This window comes from Trachurus trachurus (assembly GCF_905171665.1).
Source record: "Trachurus trachurus genome assembly, chromosome: 14".
NCBI classification, from domain to species: Eukaryota; Metazoa; Chordata; class Actinopteri; order Carangiformes; family Carangidae; genus Trachurus; species Trachurus trachurus.
The window spans coordinates 70810-95000 of NC_139903.1; the positions used below are offsets into that span (position 1 = coordinate 70810).

The 24191-nt window shown below is 44.6% G+C and overlaps 3 protein-coding genes across 3 annotated transcripts in view; 1 reads left to right on the top strand and 2 right to left on the bottom strand.

Moving 5' to 3' along the window:
* Positions 1 to 24191, top strand: part of cpeb4b (cytoplasmic polyadenylation element binding protein 4b) — a 197025-nt gene that overhangs the window by 25546 nt on the left and 147288 nt on the right. The window lies entirely within an intron of this gene.
* Positions 6129 to 16286, bottom strand: snx12 (sorting nexin 12). Its single transcript, XM_083986692.1, has 5 exons — positions 15867 to 16286; positions 12654 to 12749; positions 12277 to 12401; positions 10481 to 10582; positions 6129 to 6893 (listed from the first exon to the last, which is right to left on the bottom strand). Exons 1-5 carry the CDS (start codon positions 16029 to 16031, stop codon positions 6806 to 6808), a joined length of 576 nt encoding a protein of 191 aa, XP_083842818.1. The 5' UTR covers positions 16032 to 16286; the 3' UTR covers positions 6129 to 6805.
* Positions 19799 to 24191, bottom strand: part of LOC310996743 (cytokine receptor common subunit gamma-like) — a 9693-nt gene continuing 5300 nt past the window's right edge. The window contains exons 5-8 of the mRNA XM_083986202.1: positions 23967 to 24129; positions 22019 to 22118; positions 21858 to 21915; positions 19799 to 20156 (exon numbers count right to left, since the gene is read on the bottom strand). Of these exons, the coding sequence (XP_083842328.1) occupies positions 19881 to 20156; positions 21858 to 21915; positions 22019 to 22118; positions 23967 to 24129 (597 nt within the window). The 3' untranslated portion in view covers positions 19799 to 19880. The remainder of the gene's footprint in view (positions 20157 to 21857; positions 21916 to 22018; positions 22119 to 23966; positions 24130 to 24191) is intronic.

Here is a 24191-nt window from a genome sequence, read left to right on the forward strand (position 1 = left end):
GACCACTCAGTGCCTAAATCACTTCAAGGATGTTTTTCCCTTTTATCAAGACCCTAGTGTAATAATAATAGACTCACCTCAGGAATATGTGAATGAAAATGTGATAAAAATTAGAACATACACATGAAATAGCCAACGTTTTTAGAGTGTTTTACTTTTCATGCAATAACAAGAACAAACAAATATTTTTTTACACAATTAAAATCAACTAAAGAGCTTGCTCCTTCTGTCACAAATAATGTGGAGCATACTGCCAGTACAGTATTTCAAGTGTCCCTCTGTCAATGACCTACGCCTGGCCAACAGCCTGAACGAGTTCTACTGCCGCTTTGAAAGACAATGGGACAGACCTGATATCCCCCACACCTCCGACCACCAGCCATCGATCAGCAACAGCTCCTCCAAACCTGGATCACCTACACCCAAGTGCCACCCTCCCCCACACCTCTCTCCATCATAGAAATCAAATCAAATCAAAGAAGGAGGTGAAGAGACTGTTTAAACGGCTGAACCCGTGCAAAGCTGCAGGCCCAAACTCTAGCCGTTTTCCTACTAACATCAGCGGGTCGACGCAGGTTTTTTAAATGCGGGTCGACCCGCTAACAATCGGCATTTGGCTCCTTTCCCATTGACCAAAATGAGCCGGGTCTGTCTGTCTAACCCCCGCATAAACCAGTCGCCCCGCTTTCATTCGCAGTGCAAGAAACACCGTGTCATGCCCCAGCCACCCGCCACGGAGGACAGCGAGTCTGCCGCGGCCGCCTTATGATGGACGTCCGCGGCACAACATGTCAGTTAAACAGACTGTCGCTTCTTTTTTTTCAATCTTTTTTGGTCAGTGTTCTTTGATCTTCAAATCCCAGTCTTGAATGCAAGCAGAGCTTTGTTTTGGTAGCCTACGTGAGACGCGACTGGTGCGATGATGTGGCATCACGTAACACCCAATGTCATCACATAAATTAGCGGGTTGAGGCGGGTCTGGTGTTCCCACTGCAAGCCGATCAGAACCGAGCCGATTGAAGGCGATTTTAACCCGCGTCGCTTGCCGAGTCATTTGACGCAGGTCGACGGGGGGGCATACATCAGTCCGACTGAAAAGTCCGACAGCTCATTTCTCCGACTACCCATTCTACAGTGTTAAGGTTAGGTTTAGGGTAAGGTAAAGGGTTAGGGCTACTTAAGTCGGAGAAATGGGAGGTCGGACTAATGGACTCAAAAATAAAGAAATGTATGGTCGGAGAAATGGGTAGTCAGACAGACGTCCCGGGTTGACGCGGGTCGGTGCGTTTGTGGGTTTAAACAGGTTTTTTGGCCAGTGGGAAAGGGGTATAAGTCTCCCCCTCCACCCTGAAGCACTGAGCCAATCAGCTGTCTTCGGTGTTCACACACATTTTTAACACCTCACTGGAGAACTGTCATGTGCCAGCTTGCTTCAAGGCCTCAGCCATTGTTCCAGTTCCCAAAAAGACAAGGCTCACAGGCCTTAATGACGACAGACCCGTTGCTCTGACTTCTGTGGTCATGAAGACTTTTGAGTGCCTCGTCTCGACCCACCTTAAGGACATTACAGTTCACCTACAGAGCCAACAGATCTGTAGATGATGCTGTAAACATGGCCCTCCACTAGCACCTGGACTTCCCAGGATCCTACGCCAGGATACAGTTTGTGGACTTCCGCTCTGACTTCAATACGATCATCCCAGCTCTGCTCCGTGACAAGCTCTCCCAGCTTAATGTGCCTGACTCCATGTGCAGGTGGATTACGGACTTCCTGACAGACAGACGGTAGTTCGTGAGGCTGGGGAAGCATGTCTCTGACACCCGGACCATCAGCACTGGATCCCCCCAAGGTTGCGTCCTTTCTCCTCTGCTGTTCTCCCTGTACACCAACAGCTGCCCATCTGGACACCAGTCTGTCAAGCTCCTGAAATTTGCTGACACCACCCTCATCGGCCTCATCTCTGATGGGGACGAGTCGGCCTACAGCAGCGAGACGGACCCTCTGGTGTCATGGTGCAGCATGAACAACCTGGAGCTGAACGCTCTGAAGACAGTGGAGATGATAGTGGACTTCAGAAAGGACCAAGCTGCCCTCCCCCCTGTCATCCTCTGTGACTCTACAGCGACCCTGGTTGAGTCCTTCTTCTTCCTGGGCACCACCATCTCCCAGGAGCTCCAATGGGAGCAGAACATCAGCTCCCTCACCAAGAAGCCTCAGCAGAGGGTAGGCTATACTTCCTGCTGCAGCTGAAGAAGTTTCACCTCCCTGTGAAGATGCTGGTGAACTTCTACACTGCCACCACTGAATCCATCCTCACATCCTCCATGTCAGTCTGGTGTGCTGCAGCTACAGCCAGAGACAAGGCCAAACTGCAGCATGTCATTCACTCTGCCCAGAGGGTGATCGGCTGCAGCCTCCCATCTCTTCAAGAGCTGTACATCTCCAGGACCAGAGCCAGAATAGCTGCTGACCCCTCTTACCCTGGACACAAACTCTTCCAGCCCCTCCCCTCTGGCAAAAGGCTCCGGTCCATCCGGACCAGGACCTCACGCCACAAGAACAGTTTCTTCCTCTCTGCAGTCAGCCTAATGAACAATGCCCCAGTTCCCCCTAAATAACCCTAAACCTATGGATGTAATATGCTATAATGTTAATGTCATCTTTACTCACTACATCTTAGCCTTCTTAACCTTGGATGTATATATAAACTAGGGCTGTTCGATTTTGCCCAAAAGTAAAATCTCGATTTTCTTCTCTCAAAAATCGATTTCCGATTACGATTTTTTTGTTAAATGACAAATTATTTTGTGTGCTGTTTGTGTCTTTTTAAATGGACCTAGAGTCTAATAAAATAAAAAAAATCCATCTATCTATCTATCTATCTATCTATCTATCTATCTATCTATCTATCTATCTATCTATCTATCTATCTATCTATCTATCTATCTATCTTATTAAAAACTTTGTTTCACAATACAAAACAGTTTTTCAAAATAATATGCAATAAAGCACATCTGTCTGTCTGTCTGTCTGTCCGTCCGTCTGTCTGTCTGTCTATCTAAAAACGTGACGTCAACTGACTGCCTTCCACTGATTGGCCAGAGCGTTGTCACCGGAAGAGTCGCAAGCGCGACGTCCGACCATAGGTCCGTCACGAGAATCAATACCGCTCATTTTACAGTAAAAACACACCGACAAACTGTTGTTATTCTGTCACCTGAGTTAAATGTCTGCTGTGTGGAGAACCACGCGGTCCGTAATCGAGACGACACGGCCGTAGCCGCTGTTGTATGACGACCCCGCCCCCGCTGAAGAACTCAGCTGTAACTGAAAATCCTTGTCATATCACAGTACCGCTGTGATATGACGGCCGAGTCGAGCCGAGCCGAGCAGAGCAGACCTGTAACTGTGTAGTGGAAAAGGGCTGTTGGTCTTTTCGGCAATGAAATCCTCACTGGTCATAGCAGAATGCCGACATGCTTGTTTACAGTGTGTGGGGAGAGCAGGGGGAGAGCGTGATGAGAGGAAGGAGGCGGCAGTCATTACGGTAATTCAGTGCAGCGCAGATTCATGAACGGGGGTTTACCGTAATTACCCTAGTTGGAGTAAAAAATCGATTTTTAGATTTTCACGTTTTTAACATCGTCCTAGGCAAATAATCGCGATTACGATTTTAAATCGATTAATCGAACAGCCCTAATATAAACCATTAAAAATGTTCCCTGTATAATGTGATTTCACAAGAGTCCTCTGCTACTTCCTGCTAACAGCAGTATTAAAGCCGATTTTCCCCCTCGCTCCCTCATGCACCCAGTGGAATTAGCGCCAACTAGTGGTGCAAACAAATATTATCTGCAGGGCCTTTCTGCAACTGCAAAGGCGCTCTAAATCATCAGTAGTGGCACACAAATTATGAAATGTGCAACATCGGAGAATGGCCATAATTGGTGTATATGGCATTTTTATGGTCAAAATAGTGAATGCATGATAAATATTGTTAAGCTACTCTTGTGCGAAGGTTATCATACCAATTAATAATCTGGACATATATAGGAATAATAAAATAGCAACAAGAATTTGCCCACCCTTTCGATTGCGATTGGTGGTCTGGCTCATGGACTATGTTGTCCGCTGCTGCAACCTGGTGAACTTCCCCACTGTGGACCGAAACAAGGATTCAGATCTTCAGTTATATTATTATATATATATTTATATATTATTCTCTCAATGGATCAATGAATATTTTTGCCCATAAACTGTATTGATCTGTTTTTTTAGATCAAAGGTTTCCATCACATTGAAAAGGTGGAAATAAAAAGCGTCTGGTTGAAAAAGTGCCTGAAACGACCACGAGTTATAAAACAGTTGCCAAACTGTTAGTAGCCTACTGTTTGTAATATTTGACCTCTATCTGACACTATAAGTTATTATAAACTACTATTATAAACATTGAAAAACCAAAGCTGTACAATAATAGATGATGACTCTTGGGAAAACATATGTTCCAGATGCCATAAGGCAGTGTTTCTCAAATGGGGGTATGTGAAGGCACTCCAGGGGGTACGTGAGATTTGAAATATATATATTAAAAAATATGTAAATTCCAAAATCCATTAAAAATAATTATATAACGGATATTTCAATAAAATATATGTCTAAATTCATAAACTAAATCTTATATTCAGTGGGCTACATAATTAATTATCCTAAAAAAAACCTGAGTCTCCCCCACACCAGATGGTTTAACCCAACCTGGCATTTGCCGCACGGCATCGCCTGTCAATCAAACAACGGAGTCGAGTGAGTTATACATGAGTTATTCTCATGTGCAAAAATCTTTATAATGAAGTAGATTTTTTTTTTTTGCTGTATTTCTATATATATTTTTATTTCCAAATAGTTCAAAAGAGGCCACTATAACCAATGTTTCACACATGATAATACAAAGAATTTGACTGGAAGGTCAAAACTAGGTTCTTCAGGACACCACTAACAACCTTCGTCTCCAAGAACAATCCCAGCAACAAACGCTGGAGGAACTGTGGCGTGGAAGTACAAACATTTAGGAAAAATGTCAAAGAACTGAAAAAGATTTTGGCAGTGGAACTTCCAATGGACTCTTTGTTATTTTTTATTAGATGTGTTTCCTGTTAACCACAGAACAATGTTTTATATTACACATTTTGTTGATGATTGCAAGAAAAATGATGACTATAAATTGGATGAAGACCCCCCCCCCATGATCACTCAGTGGTTACAGAAAGTAAAACATGTCTACATGATGGAATATATGACTGACGGCCCAGTTACAGCTAAAAGAAGCTGTTTTTATGAGAAGGTGCAGAACCCCAGTTACTGATTATATCGCTGAAGACTCTTATACACTATTATTATCTAAAATATCCCTTTTTTTTGGAATACAGAACCAGATAAAATATGTGCAATACCCTTTACAGTGCTATTTGTGTGACAGATGAGACCCAATCTCAAGATGCTTTGATTTGTTTTCCTTTGTGATGTTAATTGCCTGTTAATGTAAAGTTAAAAAAGAAAAACCAAAGCTACCTGAGTTCTTGTCGGTTACTGTAACTTGTTTCTACTTCCTGTTCTTTTACATTTCGGTGTTGAATTAGGTCATCTGCCAATCAGCAGCTTCATCCCGCTCCCGTGACTCTGATCCTCAGTGTGACTCTCTAATCGCAGCTTCAACTCAACTCGACTTTCTCTCATTTCGTTTCATTTTCTCCTGTGAAGCTGAAAAGACTCAGGAACTGTCGTCGCTATGTTTCACCTGTCTGCAAGACAAACCGCTTTTTAAAATCTTTTCACCGCTCTGCTATTCGCCTCTTAAAATTCTTTATAATGATTTTATTCCTCTTAACATGCACATCATGCACATTTTATTGGTCAAACATGTGCAACTTATGTATTTATTCACCCATTCAACTGATCTTTGACAACACTGTACCCTTGGCATCCTATTCTATTTATTTACCTTATCTTTTATATGTATTTATTGTGTGTACTGTGTTTTTTTGGACTGTGCAAGCTGCTGAAATCAATTGCCCCTGGTGGGATTAATAAAGTTGTTTGAAGTTTGAAGTTGAAGGAACAGACTGGACGCGGCTGCAGGCAGCAGGAAACTTTAATTGGAGGACAGAATTAACAAGGACGTTCCTCGTCAGCGTAGTGGAACTGCAATGATAACATGTATTAATACATTTCACAATAATATTGATAGAAAGAATAACATGGCTGAAAACAAGCGCAGAATAATCCTCATTTTAGATGAAGGGACCAGATGCTGAACAATGGGAGTTGTTCATATAATGAACCTTTAGTCACAGTGCTGAGATATGGATGTTTTCCCCTAACAGCTGATTTAACGACACACTGTTCAGCCCGTCGGTCTCGGGACGCGACCGACCGGACGACGCCTCGCTGTCTCGTTGCTACATGTTGCTCGATTTTGGGAGGTTATCGTCAAAATCACGTCTCTGCCAGCAAAACATGGACCGAAGCAAAAGAAACGAGCAACTTTCTTAACATGATCGATTAAAAAGACATTCAGAAGAAACAAACAGAACCATCATTGTTGTAAAAAAAGAAAAGAAATAAATCTAGTTATAATAATAAAAAGACAGACAGAATATATGGAAGGTTTTCTTTTTCTCTGATTAAATCAATCATAATGCACATACAGACAGTAGAAGTGGAATGGCTGAATGAAGACACAACACCAAAGGTTTTATACATTGATCTCTTGTTGTCGTCGTCGTCCAGAGCAACAGTTGTGTGTTTTTCCTACTGATCAGTTCGGACTCTTTCCACCGGCTTCGGAATGAGGTGACGTAGAAATAAATGTGGAGGAGCAGGAGCAGCGTCAGGAAGTCTGAGACACAAACGATGGTTACAGGTCAACGCTGAAGCTTCAAACACAGTTACAGGTCAACGCTGAAGCTTCAAACACAGTTACAGGTCAACGCCGAAGCTTCAAACACAGTTACGGGTCAACGCTGAAGCTTCAAACACAGTTACAGGTCAACGCTGAAGCTTCAAACACAGTTACAGGTCAACGCTGAAGCTTCAAACAGAGTTAGAGGTTAACGCTGAAGCTTCAAACACAGTTACGGGTCAACGCTGAAGCTTCAAACACAGTTACGGGTCAACGCTGAAGCTTCAAACACAGTTACAGGTCAACGCTGAAGCTTCAAACACAGTTACAGGTCAACGCTGAAGCTTCAAACACAGTTACGGGTCAACGCCGAAGCTTCAAACACAGTTACGGGTCAACGCCGAAGCTTCAAACACAGTTACAGGTCAACGCTGAAGCTTCAAACACAGTTACGGGTCAACACTGATCGTTCAAACACAGTTACGGGTCAACGCTGAAGCTTCAAACACAGTTAGAGGTCAACGCCGAAGCTTCAAACGCAGTTACGGGTCAACGCTGAAGCTTCAAACGCAGTTACGGGTCAACGCTGAAGCTTCAAACACAGTTACAGGTCAACGCTGAAGCTTCAAACGCAGTTACGGGTCAACGCTGAAGCTTCAAACACAGTTACGGGTCAACGCTGAAGCTTCAAACGCAGTTACGGGTCAACGCTGAAGCTTCAAACACAGTTACAGGTCAACGCTGAAGCTTCAAACACAGTTACGGGTCAACGCTGAAGCTTCAAACACAGTTACGGGTCAACGCTGAAGCTTCAAACACAGTTACGGGTCAACGCTGAAGTCTGAGACACAGTTACAGGTCAACGCTGAAGCTTCTAACACAGTAAGAGATCAACGCTGAAGCTTCAAACGCAGTTACAGGTCAACGCTGAAGCTTCAAACACAGTTACGGGTCAACGCTGAAGCTTCAAACAGTTACAGGTCAACACTGAAGCTTCAAACACAGTTACAGGTCAACGCTGAAGCTTCTAACACAGTTACGGGTCAACGCTGAAGCTTCAAACACAGTTACGGGTCAACGCTGAAGCTTCAAACACAGTTAGAGGTCAATGCTGAAGCTTCAAACACAGTTAGAGGTCAACGCTGAAGCTTCTAACACAGTTACAGGTCAACGCTGAAGCTTCAGACACAGTTACGGGTCAACGCTGAAGCTTCAAACACAGTTACGGGTCAACGCTGAAGCTTCAAACACAGTTAGAGGTCAACGCTGAAGCTTCAAACACAGTTACGGGTCAACGCTGAAGCTTCAAACACAGTTACGGGTCAACGCTGAAGCTTCAAACACAGTTACGGGTCAACGCTGAAGCTTCAAACACAGTTACAGGTCAACGCCGAAGCTTCAAACAGTTACAGCATGCAGTGCATCAAGCTGAGCCCAGAGCATCATGCAGTGTTAGAGACAGACAGACAACGCGCCGCCATGCAGCCGGTGATTAGTGAGATGTCAGCCAATCAGCATTAGTTTGGAAAGAGGAGGTCTGGGTCTGGTTCTGGTCTAATTCTAGTTCTGGTCCTGGTCCTGGTTCTGGTCCTGGTCCTGGTGGACTAAGAAGCTTCAGGAAGTGGCTTTCTGATGAACTTCCCTGAGTGTCTGAACATGAGCTGGTTCTGAACTGGATCAGGACCAGGACCAGGTCTGTGTCAGACTGTTGTCAAGTCTTTGGCTGTGTCCTAACCCCCCTACTCACTCTCTAGTGACCAGGCCATTTTGTAGTGGTGTCTGAATGTTTAGTGATTATTAATGTTCACTATCTAGTGACTGAATCTATCCCACAATTCACCGCAATGCATGATGGGATGTCTTGCTCCGGTTAGTGACCATCGGATGTTCACTAACCGGAGCAAGACATCCCATCATGCATTGCGGTGACGGATCGACGCCATTACCACAGCGGCCCAGAGCGACCGGTGTAGCTACCAAATAAATGCAGTAGTGACCGGTGTAGCTACCAAATAAATGCAGTAGTGACCGGTGTAGCTACCAAATAAATGCAAGTAGTGACCGGTGTAGCTACCAAATAAATGCAAGTAGTGACCGGTGTAGCTACCAAATAAATGAAGTAGTGACCGGTGTAGCTACCAAATAAATGCAGTAGTGACCGGTGTAGCTACCAAATAAATGCAAGTAGTGACCGGTGTAGCTACCAAATAAATGAAGTAGTGACCGGTGTAGCTACCAAATAAATGAAGTAGTGACCGGTGTAGCTACCAAATAAATGCAGTAGTGACCGGTGTAGCTACCAAATAAATGCAGTAGTGACCGGTGTAGCTACCAAATAAATGAAGTAGTGACCGGTGTAGCTACCGAATAAATGCAGTAGTGACCGGTGTAGCTACCAAATAAATGCAGTGGTGACCGGTGTAGCTACCAAATAAATGCAGTAGTGACCGGTGTAGCTACCAAATAAATGAAGTAGTGACCGGTGTAGCTACCAAATAAATGCAGTAGTGCAGCAGCCTCAATAAATGTGTCCAGCTGCCAGAGTTGTCCGGTCGCGGCTTCCACAGACTCCCACAACAAACGTCGGAGCAAATTTCCTAACAAGCGTTATAAACTGACCACAGACTCTGGATATCGATGCTAATTTCTGTTAGCCCGTCTATGAGATTTTACATTATACGTTAGCATTAAGCTAGCGGACTTTATGCTTAGTTGTGACACTGGCTGTGTGTGTTGTGAACGTTGTTTCAAACTATGTGGGTTTGATTGAACATCTTTGATGTTTAAATATATATATTACCGCTTAATATATTGCTTTACTCCTCTTTTTATGTTGGTACCTATACACCCGTAGGTCTATGCTACACCGGCCGTTACCATGGTTGTATCCATGGTAACTACACCGGCCGTTACGATCGCAGTCGGAACGTTTTAATTACGCGACGTAATACGTCATTAACTGTGCGGCGGAGTAGTGTCTGAAAGAGTTTTTTTATTTGACCAGTGAGTCACTATATAGTCACTATATTGAATTCACTATATAGTGAGTAGGGAGGAGGGAATGAGGGAGGGATTTCGGACACGACCACTGTTTGACCCCTGACCCCTGACCTCCTCCTACCTCAGCAGCAGCAGCAGCAGCAGCAGCAGTGTTATCGTTAGAGAGCAGAGAGAACGGAGACTTACTTCATTCATACCTGGAGGAGAAACAAAGAAGAGAAACAGATCAGAAGGTGAAACATTCACACGTTGCTCTACGTTCTTCTGCTTTATTCACTTCAGTGTTATCATTATTATCATTATCATCATTATTATCATCACAGGGACGGAGAAGAAACTCCAGATCTGAGACGTCGTCTGTTAGAGACTAGATCTGATCTGGTCTGGTCTCTACGGAGACGAGGTTAGACACCAGACACAGTATCACCGCACTGGAACGTTACTGTTATTATAGATGTTATTATTATCTACAACAGTATCAACAGCTCCAGATGAGGAGGAGGAGGAGGAAGAGAGAGAGAACAGAGAGCAGCCTCGGTCGCCCACAGGTTAACCAGTTAACCCCTCCCGTGCCACATTACAACATGAGTCGTACTTTTCCAGGAATGTAGTTCCGGTCGATGCCTTCCTCCTGAAGAAACATGTGGAGACAGCGCTCGTTCTGGGCCAGAGGGTGACCTGCAATTCTACACACACACAGTCAGACACACACACACACACACACACACACACACACACACACACACACACACACACACACACACACACACACACACACACACACACACACACACACACACACACACACACACACACACACACACACACACACACACAGTAAAGCCGATGTGTGAGGAGCTGTGACTGGTCAGCTGACGAAGCTTCAGGTTTACATGCAGGTTGATGCTGCGTTCAGGACGACTCAGAGAAACGAGCTCTGAGCTCCGAGTTGAAGTGAAAAATGAATCGAACGGCGTAAAACTCGTAAATTACATGTTGGACGTTCAGGTTTCATCTCAGAGTGGACAAGTTGTGACCTGCACATTCACCAGGCTAGGAAATGATGATGTAACATTACGACACATGAAGCAAATACTCTGAACTACTTTCTCTTCTGAAATCCCTCCGCCCAGCAGCAGCCGTGTCTGGAATGTAGTTCCGGCTGCATTTCCCTCTAAAACAACTCTGTGTGGTAACGTTGTGTTATTATCTCATAGCGTGGTGAATGTGCAGCTCACAACTTGTCCACCAGAGCGTTGTGGAGTTGTTGGATTGTGTATTTGATGAGTTTGATGATGAGGGAAACCAAGAAATCCCATAATGAGCCTCCGTAGCGTAGCTCTGAGCAGCTCACGGCTCTGCTCCGCCCATCTCAAAACAGCTTGCACCGATAATTAAAGGAGATGAACCTACTGCTGCTGTGACTATAGGGGTTTTACTTTGTGTTCCATTAAAGCAGAAGTGAGTGATCCGGTCGTTTTCGCTAATGCTGCGTTCCAGGCAGGCTTTTGAAATCGTAAATTACAGCTTCAAGTCACAACTTACGACTTTGTAGCGTTCCAGGCAACCCACTCGTGTTTTTCCGACCTGTTTTACCGGTGAAAGTCACTATAACGGCCACTCGTAACTTCTGACCCGTGAACTCGTACCAGATCGAACTGGTACCACTTCACGGTCGGAAAAATACGAGTTTCCTTGAACGCACCATAACAGTCCTCGTCGCTACGTCACCACATTCACGGCGTTCCTTGGCTGCACACACAGCCCTGCATGCCGTTCTCTCTCCTCATTGGATAAAAACTGTAGGATACGATAAATGTTTTCTCTTCGGCTCAGAGCAGAGCAGAGTGACTGACAGACCCGTGATTCAGTCCAAACACTCTATGTAAGTGATTGCTGTCGGAAGATACAACTATTTAAGACTTATATTAACACAAATATATCACTCACTTCTGCTTTAAAACAGTTATGTTACAAATACATGTTTCATGGGTTTTTACTTTGCTCTGAGAAGAAGAGGTGAAACCAAAGTCCAAACAGACGCGGCCAAAATAATCCTGACTAGTCGACTAATCAAAACAATAGTGGATAGATGAGTCGACAACCAAACTGGTCGTTAGTTGCAGCTCGACACAAACTGCTGCTGTAGTGATGTAGTGATCAACCACCAGACTGAATGAACCGCAGCGTTAACTCTGAGATGTGGAACTCAGACAGTTCAGACAGTTCAGACTTCTCAGTTTCCTCCGAGTCGTCGTGAACGCAGCAACAGTTCAGGTTTGGATCAGTGACCTCTTTCACCACAACTTCAAACTTTCAGTCATTTCTACGTTTCTTATCTGTGTTTCCTCTGAACTCTGAGTTTTGACTGAACTTGTACCTGTTGATGAACTGCTCCAGACCCGATCGCCGCTCCTCGATGAACGACTCCTCGAACAGACCTTCGTCTCCGCGGAACGGCAGCTGTCTCTTCAGGGCTTTGCCCGGAAGAGGAGGAACTACAATCTGAGGGTCAGAGGTCAAAGGTCAGAGGTCAGTGAAGTCTTATCATCACAACATCAGGAGCAGATGAAGAGCAGATGAAGAGCAGATGAAGAGCAGCCAGGTGCAGCGTTTCCTCTACATTCATTTAGGAGTGACGGCCGCCGCTCCATCAAATTTCTTTCTTTTTTTTTTTTTTTTTTTTTTAAATTGTCCATGGTGACCACGGCGACCACGGTGACTCATGGACCAATCAGGGAGCTGCATCTCTCTCACCTTACTGTCTCTCTCCAGCTCGTTCTTTAGCCACTCGAAGTCGCTGTATCTTCTCCTCACACACGAGTCCTTCAGTTTGAAGATGGGGAGGTTCGTCTGCACAGAGAAACAACAACAGACTCATCATCATCAGCTCATTACAGCATCAAACTCAGCCACGATATATACGTACGTACGTATATGAGACAAATCAAGCACCTTAAAGCAGAAGTGAGTGATATATTTGTGTTAATATAAGTCTTAAATAGTTATATCTTCCGACAGCAATCACTTACATAGAGTGTTTGGACTGAAACACGGGTCTCTCAGTCCCTCTGCTCTGCTCTGAGCCGAAGAGAAAACATTTATCGTATCCTACAGTTTTTATCCAATGAGGAGAGAGAACGGCATGCAGGGCTGTGTGTGCAGCCAAGGAACGCCGTGAATGTGGCGACGTAGGGACGAGGACTGTTACGGTGCGTTCAAGGAAACTCGTATTTTTCCAACCGTGAAGTGGTACCAGTTCGATCTGGTACGAGTTCACGGGTCAGAAGTTACGAGTGGCCGTTATAGTGACTTTCACCGGTAAAACAGGTCGGAAAAACACGAGTGGGTTGCCTGGAACGCTACAAAGTCGTAAGTTGTGACTTGAAGCTGTAATTTACGATTTCAAAAGCCTGCCTGGAACGCAGCATTAGCCAAAACCACCGGATCACTCACTTCTGCTTTAACCTTTATACGCATGAACAGACAAACTCTGTAACGTGTCTCTTTATAACTGATGAGTTCTCTTGATGAACGACCCTCAGCTGTTTGATCCGGTCTGAGCCGGTTCAGACGGAGCAACACACTGATGCTGCGTTCAAGACAACTCAGAAGTCTGAATAAAACGAGCTCCGAGTTGTAAAAAATGAATTGAACGGCGTCGAACTCTGAAATTACAGGTGTGAAACTCAGGTATCATATCAGAGCTCCGACTTTCTGACTTGACGTCACGACAACATGAAAACATGGCGTCATGCCCTCGTCTTAAACGGTTAGAATTTAGACATTTAAGTTATTTGTTGAGGTTTTAATGCATAATTTTGTGTATTATTGCAGTATATGAAATACGTTTATATTAAGCTGTGATTGTTGTATGGTGTGAAATTGTGTTTCCTCGTATGTGACGTTTGACTGTTATCAAGGCTGTAACGTCTCCTCTCCTCTTCATTTGCCTCCAGAATAAACATCATTTACTGCTGCATTTATTTTTCGTATTCAGCTCTGAGCCACAATACGACAAACTTCCTTCAGGTATCCATGGTTTTTCTCTTCTGAGTTCCTGCAGCGTGAACGCAATGATGTCAGAAGTCGGAAATTTCCTAGTTGGGAATTCCGACCTCCGAGTTGTAATGAACGCAGCGTTAGTTTCAGATCTGACGGACCGGTGTCACATGGATGGAGTGTGTTTGTGTGAACTAATATAAATGACATGTAAAAGTCTGAAAGGAGAAGAAACTACATTGTGTGTGTCAGAGTTTAACGGGTCGGATTAAAAACCATTTGAATTTCCTGGTTGCACATGTGGAAGTAGAAGAATAATTGACTTGCGCTGTCTCAACTGTCAGAGTTACGGGGTGTTCCCACCAAACGCGATGACGCTTCATCGCGCGTCGAGATTACATGTAAAGTCAATGCAAACACGCGATTTGACGCGTCATCGCGCCGGGCGATGCGATGGACGCGATAGCGCGGCGCGATGGACGCGATAGCGCGGCGCGATGGACGCGTTGGCCGCGAAAAATCGCCTCCATCGCGTCGCCCGGCGCGATGACGCTTCATCGCTCGAGTTCAAATAATTGAACTTTTGCGGCGAATTCGCGTCGCGACAGCCTATCAGCTTTGAGATCGTCACCGACGTGCTGACGTGCGGACGTACTGGTGTTCCCTTGGCAGTTTAGTCAGAGCGAGTCTATTGACAATATTAGAAGTTTTCTGGTTTAGTTTAGTTTATTATTCAGATCCCCATTAGCTGCAGCAAAGCCACAGCTCTTCAGTGTTGCTTTTCCGGTGCTTTTACAAACGTTTTTGGTTTGGATATTCGGACCTGAAAGCCCGTTATCACTGCTGTTTTCAACCAGCGGGCGCTGCGAGCCGGCCGCCCCGTCCCAAAGCACTCAACAGGCGTCAGTCACACAGTAGTTCACGGAGCTGCCTCCGCTGCAGCCAGAGACCCACACCACTGTTCCTCTCCCATCTACAGGGACAGGAACAGTGCAGCGACGGCCAGAGAATGAAATAGTGGGAGAAATGTTGTTGTTTGGGCGGGCTCGTCGCGCGACGCGATGCCGCGACGAGGCGTTTTTTGCATATTGAACCAGCGTCAAAACTGGAGCGTCCAGCGCGACGCGATTTCATTTGACGCGCGATTCAATCGCGTTCATCGCGTTTGGTGGGAACACCCCGTTAGAGACAGTCTCTATGTGTTAATGTTGTGTGTGTCTGGTTTTTACAGTGAGAGACCAAACCAACACAAGTGAAGCTGTAAAGGATAATTACGCAATTACAGTCTTAGTTCCTTGAGCTTCCTGAAAACCTCTGCAGTTTGCTGTGTCAGGGAGTTTCTGTGTAACTGTCAATCTGAACCAGCACTTTGATTATTACTATCATTACCTGTGTGTTCATTATTTAATACACTCAGACACTGTAAACAGTCGTTTAGCTCCGTCACGTCAGGTTCATGTTCTTTTATATTGTTGAGGAACATTTCAGAGAAACGTGTTGGTTGTGTTTTAACATGAGATCCTGTCGGAAAGTCGGAGCTCTGCTGAGTTAGCCGTTAGCTTCAGTTATCCGTTAGCTCCAGTTAGCCGTTAGCTTCAGTTAGCCGTTAGCTCCTGTTAGCTTCAGTTAGCTCCTGTTTTCCCTCCCAGTCTCTGCTCTCGGTCCCATCAGCTGTCAACATACAGAGATTAAACCTCTTTAACGTGTTAACGTGTTTCCATCTCATGTTGTTATGTTAGTTGTGTAAACTTCCTGCTGTCCGTTAAGTTAGCCGCTCAGTTAGCCTCTCAGCTAGCCGCTAGGCCGCGGCTCAGCCCCGGAGCTGCGGTTTGACCGGCGCCGCCCTCAGAGCTGCTGCCGCCGGCCGCCGCTGACGTCACGGCGCGCTAAGCTAACGCTAGCCTAGCCTAGCCTAGCCTCAGTTAGCAACAACAACAACCACCAGACTCTCTCTTCTCTCTCTCTCACCCTCATGCGGACTTCGTAGGTGGTGTAGCGGTTGCGGCCCACGCCGACCACCTGCGGGTCGTAGACGTCGATCTCCAGGAAGTTGCTGGGGGGGCCGTAGGCGTCCGTCAGGTCCTGCGGCTTCGAGTTCAGCCGCCGGGTGTCGGCCACCGCGGGCTCCGTCATGGCGCCTCTGGGCTGGGGCGAAGCGGCGGGTGGAGCGGAGCGGAGAGGAGGAGGTTAACGGGTTAAATCTGCTCTGGACTCAACATCCACAACATCCACAACATCCACTCAATCTGCAGCCGATCAGCGGGTCAGCGCGGAGCAGCAGCCGCCTCTGGTGAGTCTTCCTGCGGGGGCCACAGCCGCGCTGCGCCGCTTCAGTTCAGTCCGACTGCTGCTGCTTCAAGTCCGGCTGCTGCGGCGGGACAAGCCGCTCCCCCTGGAGGTCACAGGCGGTACTGCACCATGCTGCTCCCCCTGGAGGTTAGAGGCGGTACTGCACCATGCTGCTCCCCCTGGAGGATAGAGGCGGTACTGCACCATGCTGCTCCCCCTGGAGGTCACAGGCGGTACTGCACCATGCTGCTCCCCCTGGAGGATAGAGGCGGTACTGCATCATGCTGCTCCCCCTGGAGGTTAGAGGCGGTACTGCACCATGCTGCTCCCCCTGGAGGATAGAGGTGGTACTGCATCATGCTGCTCCCCCTGGAGGATAGAGGTGGTACTGCATCATGCTGCTCCCCCTGGAGGTTAGAGGCGGTACTGCACCATGCTGCTCCCCCTGGAGGTCAGAGGCGGTACTGCATCATGCCGCTCCCCCTGGAGGATAGAGGTGGTACTGCATCATGCTGCTCCCCCTGGAGGATAGAGGCGGTACTGCATCATGCTGCTCCCCCTGGAGGTTAGAGGCGGTACTGCACCATGCTGCTCCCCCTGGAGGTTAGAGGCGGTACTGCATCATGCTGCTCCCCCTGGAGGTTAGAGGCGGTACTGCACCATGCTGCTCCCCCTGGAGGTTAGAGGCGGTACTGCACCATGCTGCTCCCCCTGGAGGTTAGAGGCGGTACTGCACCATGCTGCTCCCCCTGGAGGATAGAGGCGGTACTGCACCATGCTGCTCCCCCTGGAGGTTAGAGGCGGTACTGCACCATGACAAGCTGCTCCCCCTGGAGGATAGAGGCGGTACTGCACCATGCTGCTCCCCCTGGAGGTTAGAGGCGGTACTGCACCATGCTGCTCCCCCTGGAGGTTAGAGTAGGTACTGCACCATGCTGCTCCCCCTGGAGGATAGAGACGGTACTGCACCATGCTGCTCCCCCTGGAGGTTAGAGGCGGTACTGCACCATGCTGCTCCCCCTGGAGGATAGAGACGGTACTGCACCATGCTGCTCCCCCTGGAGGTTAGAGTAGGTACTGCACCATGCTGCTCCCCCTGGAGGATAGAGGCGGTACTGCACCATGGGATTTCTTGGTTTCCCTCATCAAACTCATCAAATACACAATCCAACAACTCCACAACGCTCTGGTGGACAAGTTGTGAGCTGCACATTCACCACGCTATGAGATAATAACACAACGTTACCACACAGAGTTGTTTTAGAGCGAAATGCAGAGACTGTTGATGAAAAACTGTCCCTGAAGGCAACGTGCATCAGTGGTTTTGCATGAATTTACTGGTATGTAGATTTACGTATCCTTTCTGCTACGTAGCCTAGAGGCTGATCACTGAGGGTGGGAAGCGTCCATCGTTCTACACTCAACTTTCTGACCGTTATGAGTCAACCATCCAGGTTCTTACAGTTCACTGTGGTTTGACTTGTCAGTGTGTAGGCTACTAGGCTCCTACTCAACATAGTTAGTGTGAGTATGGAAGGATTCAAACTTGCATGACGACACTGTATTTATTGATATATTTATTGTTCAAAAAGAGAAAAATACAGCAAGGATAATACAACAGAGTCAACCAAACTAAACAGAAGTAAATGAAAAAGTAGGTTACAATATCAAAAACATAAAAAAAACGTACATTCAAAGATATTAAGGTATTGTGGTGATTTTATGCCGAGGCAGATTTCATGATGGACCGTTGGGTTGCCAGGTTGTGAGTAATTTCAAGTTTAAAGTTATAAAACCACTTGTGCTCTGTGCACTATTCGGTCTTTTTTCTTACCATTAATCCTTTCCAACTAAACATTTATCAAAAAATAACTAAATTGCCAATAAAATAGTTAATAAAGGTGGAAATGTATAAACAGGATTTAGAGCCTATTCCTCAGGCACCTTAACAGAAGTTATTGCTGTGAATATGAGCAAAACGAAGTGAGGGTGGTTGATTGGTTGAATACAGTACAACATTACAACATTAGCTGCTTCTTTACACCCGCACACACTTTATGCTACCTGCTGTCTCTCTTGCACTGACTACTTACCATTTTTGTGAATGTACTAATTTATTTTATTTATTTATATATTTTTTCTGTCTATAGAAATGTCTGTTTTTAGATTGTGCCTGTTCTTAGCTTTTTATATTTGTTTAATTACTTTTTATCTGGGACCTGGGTACAGATTTCATTCTGTCATGTCTAACATGAAGTGGAATGACAATAAATGACTTTGACTTGTTTTACCTGAAGTCACAGTAAATGTCAGAAATAGACAGATTTTCTGTTTGAACCTTCACTTACATCTCATAACAGCAGGGTTTTTTTTTTTACAGATTCATAACAGACAAAAACACATAAAGATCAAAACAAGTTGAGAGTCAACGGTCGTTAACGTCACAGAGAGTCAAGGTCACACGGTGTAAACATGTCAAACTGGACTGGACTGGACTGGACTCAGCCTGCTGAGCATCGTGTCCACGGCCGGTTACTGTTCTACTGCAACACGTCACTCAGCTGATTCACATTCTGTTCCCTGTTCAATATCAACAGAGTTTAACTGTAAGAAAAGAGTTCACGTCCATCATATCATCAATGATAATACTGGCCTTAGAGATGGACTCAAAAGTGCAGAAAAACACAGTGTAAAAATATAGATAGATAGATAGATAGATAGATAGATAGATAGATAGATAGATAGATAGATAGATAGATAGATAGATAGATAGATAGATAGATAGATACTTTATTGTCTCCCTGGGGGGACATTTGGCAAGAGAGGTCAAGGGTCGAGAAGAATAAGAATTAAAAAGATAAAAGGTGTTTTCTTATTGAAATGGACAGACGTTAGAAAGGCAGCGCCTCAAACTGGTTGTTCATCAGTTCATCTACTTCAAATAAAACAGTTTCATCGGTGACTTTGATGTTGTATCTTCTCATAGAAACGTCTCAAAGTTGATTTGATGGTAAAATGCGGTGAAACTAGCGGCTTCTGTGTTTAGCTGCTGTGTTTTATAACAGGAACTATATGAGACTTATAGATGATGTTCTGACCAATGTTCCCTCTAATTTTCAAAACTCCTGAGCAGAAATTCAACTCCCCTGATGACCTGCTTGAGCGACTGTGTGCGAAAGCTCAAGCGTACACAGTAGCTACGTCCACATGCTGGTGCTATGGCCTCACCTCTCCAACTCCACATATCAATACTATTGGCTATTACTATAATGATTAATAACAGATTATTTTGACAACGTTACCTAGGCTGCTCCATATCTAGGTCAGTTACAGTTAATTATAACAAAATACTATATTGTTTTGGCAAAATAGAGTTTGCATTTATTGCCATATGAACAATATGGAAAAACTAACTAACATCAAGTTGGTGTCATCAACTCTTGGCGCAGAATCATTCTTGATATGAACAGTAATAATAATTCTCAAGCGAAAACTTAAATCCTAGTTGCACTACAGACCACGGTTAAGTTCAGACATTTCACAGTACGAAGCCACATTAGGGAGAAATGAACAGTAAACTAGTCGGGGATATTTGAGTGTGCAACTTTTTTTGTCTTCTGGGCAAAGAGGAGGAGCAGTAAAACACCCGAGAGGGAACAGTGATTCTAACCCTCCAGTCGCTGATGAGAGGAACTACTCCTGAGGCTCGGGGAGCATCGGGGCGGAGGAGGAGGAGGAGGAGGAGGAGGAGGAGGAGGAGGAGGAGCAGTCGGGGCTGAACTCCTCCTCCTCCTTGGTGACCACGATGCAGACGGAGCAGTCGGTCTGGTCGGTGGTGACGGAGGAGCTCGAGCCGTCGGAGCTCTCGCTGTCGGTCGGGTCGGGTCGGTACTCGCTGACGGAGCAGACCAGCTCGTTGTAGTTGGTCTTGAAGTCTTCCTTCTGCACTTTGGGGTATTGCAGCCAGTCCTGAAGAGAGATCAAACCACATGGATGATTATAGGACACTTCTCACGTCTCTCACTGCTCCACACGTTTTATAGGGACCTTAAATATTTACATTAAAGGGATAGTTCACCCAAAATTGAAATTGTCGACTAAGGGCTGGGAGAAGTTTCAGAGTCCTCCGTGGCTTCTCTGAGTTACAGGGGGTCTCAGCGTAGCAGTGCATGTCCATATAACGGTTGCAAATGGATACCAACTGTCTTCATAACAAAAAGACACACCAAAAAACATCCAAATACCTCCATGCTGCTCGTATGTAATGTCCCTCTTGTATTGAAGCCCCAACATGAGAAATTGTCCCGAAAAAAATTAAATAAGTCTATTTTTCAAGCTTGTTTGTAGCCGAGGCTTCTCTAAGCTCCTCTTCCTGGTTCGTCAAATATGGACGAACGGAACAATTTCTCATGTCGGGGCTTCAATTCAAGACGGACATTACATACAAGCAGCATGGAGGTATTTGGATGTTTTTTGGTGTGTCTTTTTGTTACGAAGACAGTTGGTATCCATTTGCAACCGTTATATGGACATGCACTGCTACGCCGAGACCCCCTGTAACTCAGAGAAGCCACGGAGGACTCTGAAATTTCAATTTTGGGTGAACTATCCCTTTAACAAGCTTTGTAAAGTCCTAACCGTGCTAGTGGCGGCACAGGGATGTTTCATTTCAATTCTGAAATACAGGTGCATCTCAATAAACTAGAATATCATGGAAAAGTTTATTTATGTCAGTGAATCAATTCAAAAGGTGAAACTAATACATTCTATACTGTAGATCCATTACACAGAATGAAACGTTTAATGTCTTTATGTAGTGATTATGGCTCACATTTAACGAAGGCCTTAAATTCAGGATCTCAAAAAGTAGAATATTACAAAGAAAAAGCATTTTTAATGTGGAAATGTTGTATGTTGTCCATCCATATGTACTCACTACTATTTGACTTGAACAACTGGACTAAATGGACTTTTCCATCATATTGTAATTTGTCTCAACGACCGTATTCGTGCAGCTGATGTTTCCTCCTGCACGGCAAAACCTCAAAATCTTTCCAACAATATTTGTCTTATTTCTTGTCAAAATGTCTCATTTCTATTCAAACTAAACTCTTTCCACTTGAAATAAGACTCATCACCTAAAAATTAACTTGTTTTTAGATCATTTTCACTTGTTTCAAACTAATTTTCACTTGAAATAAGTAGAAAAATCTGCCAGTGAAAGCAAGTTTTTTGTGTTTGTAATAAGAAAGAAAAACTTGCTCCACTATCAGATTTTTCTACTTATTTCAAGTGAAAATATGTTTGAAAAAAGTAAAAAGTGTCTAAAAACAAGCTGCTTTTAATGTGATGTGTCTTATTTTAGGTAGAATGAGATTTGTTTTGACTAGAAATAAGACAAATATTCTTGGTAAGACATTTGAGTTTTTGCAGCTCATCGCCTCATCGTCTCTTCTGTGGCTCTTGGTTAAACGTCTCAGCTCTGCGTTGTGTGTAGAGCTAATTAGCAGCATGTGCTAAATGCTGAACTAACTAACTAACTAACTAAACCTGTCACCAGCTGCTTTGCACGGCGTCACATGGCTGCACGTTAACCTTTAACCTTTAACCTTTAACCTGGTTATGTAGAGATCAGTGTGAAGAGGCGTAAAGGCTACAGCTGCTACTCACCTCCAGTTTGTGGAAGACGGGCAGCGGCTTGGGGACGGGGATGGGGATGATCCTCAGCCTGGGGGGGGAGAGGACACTCTGACTGTCACATGACCAACACCAACAACACAACAACAACAGCTCATCTCCTTAACTACCAGCGTGTAACCATGACGACCCACCTCTCATGGTGCAGCAGCAGCGTGACCAGCAGCACCAGGGTGAACGCCCCCACCACGTAGAAGAACGGGGTCCAGGCAGAAGCCAGAGTTTGATTAGGAACTGGAACATGTGAGAGAGAAAGACAAAATGAATTATTATTGGATATGAGGATATGAACTAGAATTTGTATTTCCTGAAGGAAATACGTGTGAATGCTGAAAGCCATTGCTGAACCATGCTGAATTAGCAGAATAAATTGACAAAGGCACCTTAACCACTGGACTATAGCACCACTTCTGTGGAAACAGAGGTTGGGACTTTGATAAATGTGAGATCATTTAATGATAGCTGAAAACTTCGCAAAATAGTAGAAAAAACAGCAAGAAGTACAAATAGAGGGCTTCTGTTCAAGGTGTGACTATTTTATGTGAATTTAAACAAAGTATAATGTCATTTACAGTGAGTTACAAACTGGAGATCCATCTGCTCGGCTCTGAAAAAAATGAACTAGTGTGAATGGGAGCAGAGAGCTCCCTGGCTGCATTTAAAAAATATTTAAAATTATTCTCTAAGTCTCTTTGTGTTTATGACCAGATTTTTAGCAAGAAGACAAGTGTGGCTACAAACGTGGAGAAAATCATGTGTCTAGAGTTTAATTTGTGGACGTGGTGACAGTTTAGCCAGAAAAACACCAGAATGTTTTTTGACTCTCTCCACTCTAGCGATGATGTCACCACTCTAGCTCTGCTCGTTAGACGCAACTGTTGAAGATATCAATAAGATGAGTAATACATGAATACATTAAAAGTTTGTCTACAGTTTAAAAGTTAAATGAAGTCTGTGGGAGAAAGTATGCTGAAGCTTTAGAGGTTCAAAGAAGTAAGAAGATTTGAAGAGTTTTAAGACTGTTTCAATGCATTCTCTATGGGACAAAAAAATCAAAACTATTCGAATATTTGAAAAAGTATGAATAGTTGAAAAGAGAAAAGTCATGGCACGCTAGACCAGAAAAAGCTGCATGTTTTGATGTATGAATTGTTGAAATAGCACAAAGTATGAAGGACTAGTTAGATGCAGAAAAAGAGCGGAAGACTTGAATAACAATCACACTATTGTTATTCAAATCTTTATACTTATTCTTAGGTCTTCCGCTCTTTTTCTGCCTCTAACTAGTCCTTCATACTTTGTGCTATTTCAACAATTCATATATCAAAACGTGCGGATTTTTCAGGACATTTATGCTAAGATTTTTCTCTTTTCAACTATTTATGCTTTTTAAAATATTTAACTTATTTTACTAATAAAAAGTATAAACAAACAGATAACCATTGTATCATCCATCCATGTAGTGAATATTGTACGTTGCAGTGTCCATGAGCTGCCAGCAGAGGTCAGTACTTTACTGCCCTACAACGCAAGAAGGGGGTAACTAATTTTTTGTCAAAAATGGGATTTTGACATTTTTGGGACATTAAAGGTTCTGCTACATCATGTGGATAAATATCTTGACTCAACGTGATCTTATTTGGGATATATCTGAGGGTGGTTTTCACAGAAACTCCCAAAAACTGTGGTGAAACAACGAGAGAACACAGTAACTAGAGTTACCTTTTTCTCTCTGTGTATAGATGTTCAACACGTCCTACTGTACAACAGGCTGCTACCATTATGAACCAATGGGAGTTAGTTTCCTCTTTCTTGCGTTGTATGGCCAGATTATATTTTGCCTCAATGCACAAACAGACAGAGGTAACTCTGAAATAAGGGTAAAATGTTAAGTTTGAGTTAAATATTTTTACACAGCTAGACTACTACTCGCAAAAGCAAGGATTTGACCCATTTTCAGAATCCTAAGTTCAAAACAGTTGACTGGACAACAAAATTAGTTTAAACTCATTTTCTCAGAACTGCTCTCTGAGGAGTTTTACCCCTTTCTTCCGTCGTAGGGCAGATTACCGTGGGTCTCACCTGTGCTGTTGAAGCCCCAGACCACCGGCTCGCTCCAGTCGCTCCAGAATTCGGACTCTCCGCAGCTGTTCCCGATCCGGCTGCGAACCTGCAGCTCGTAGCGCGAGCTGCTGGACGGGAGGTTGATGCAGAAGTCTTGTTTCATGGTTTGGAGTTTATTAAACTGTGGAGAAGAAAAGTAGGACAGGTGTTTGCTGAAGCTGATGGACGTGGAGGGAGAAGAAG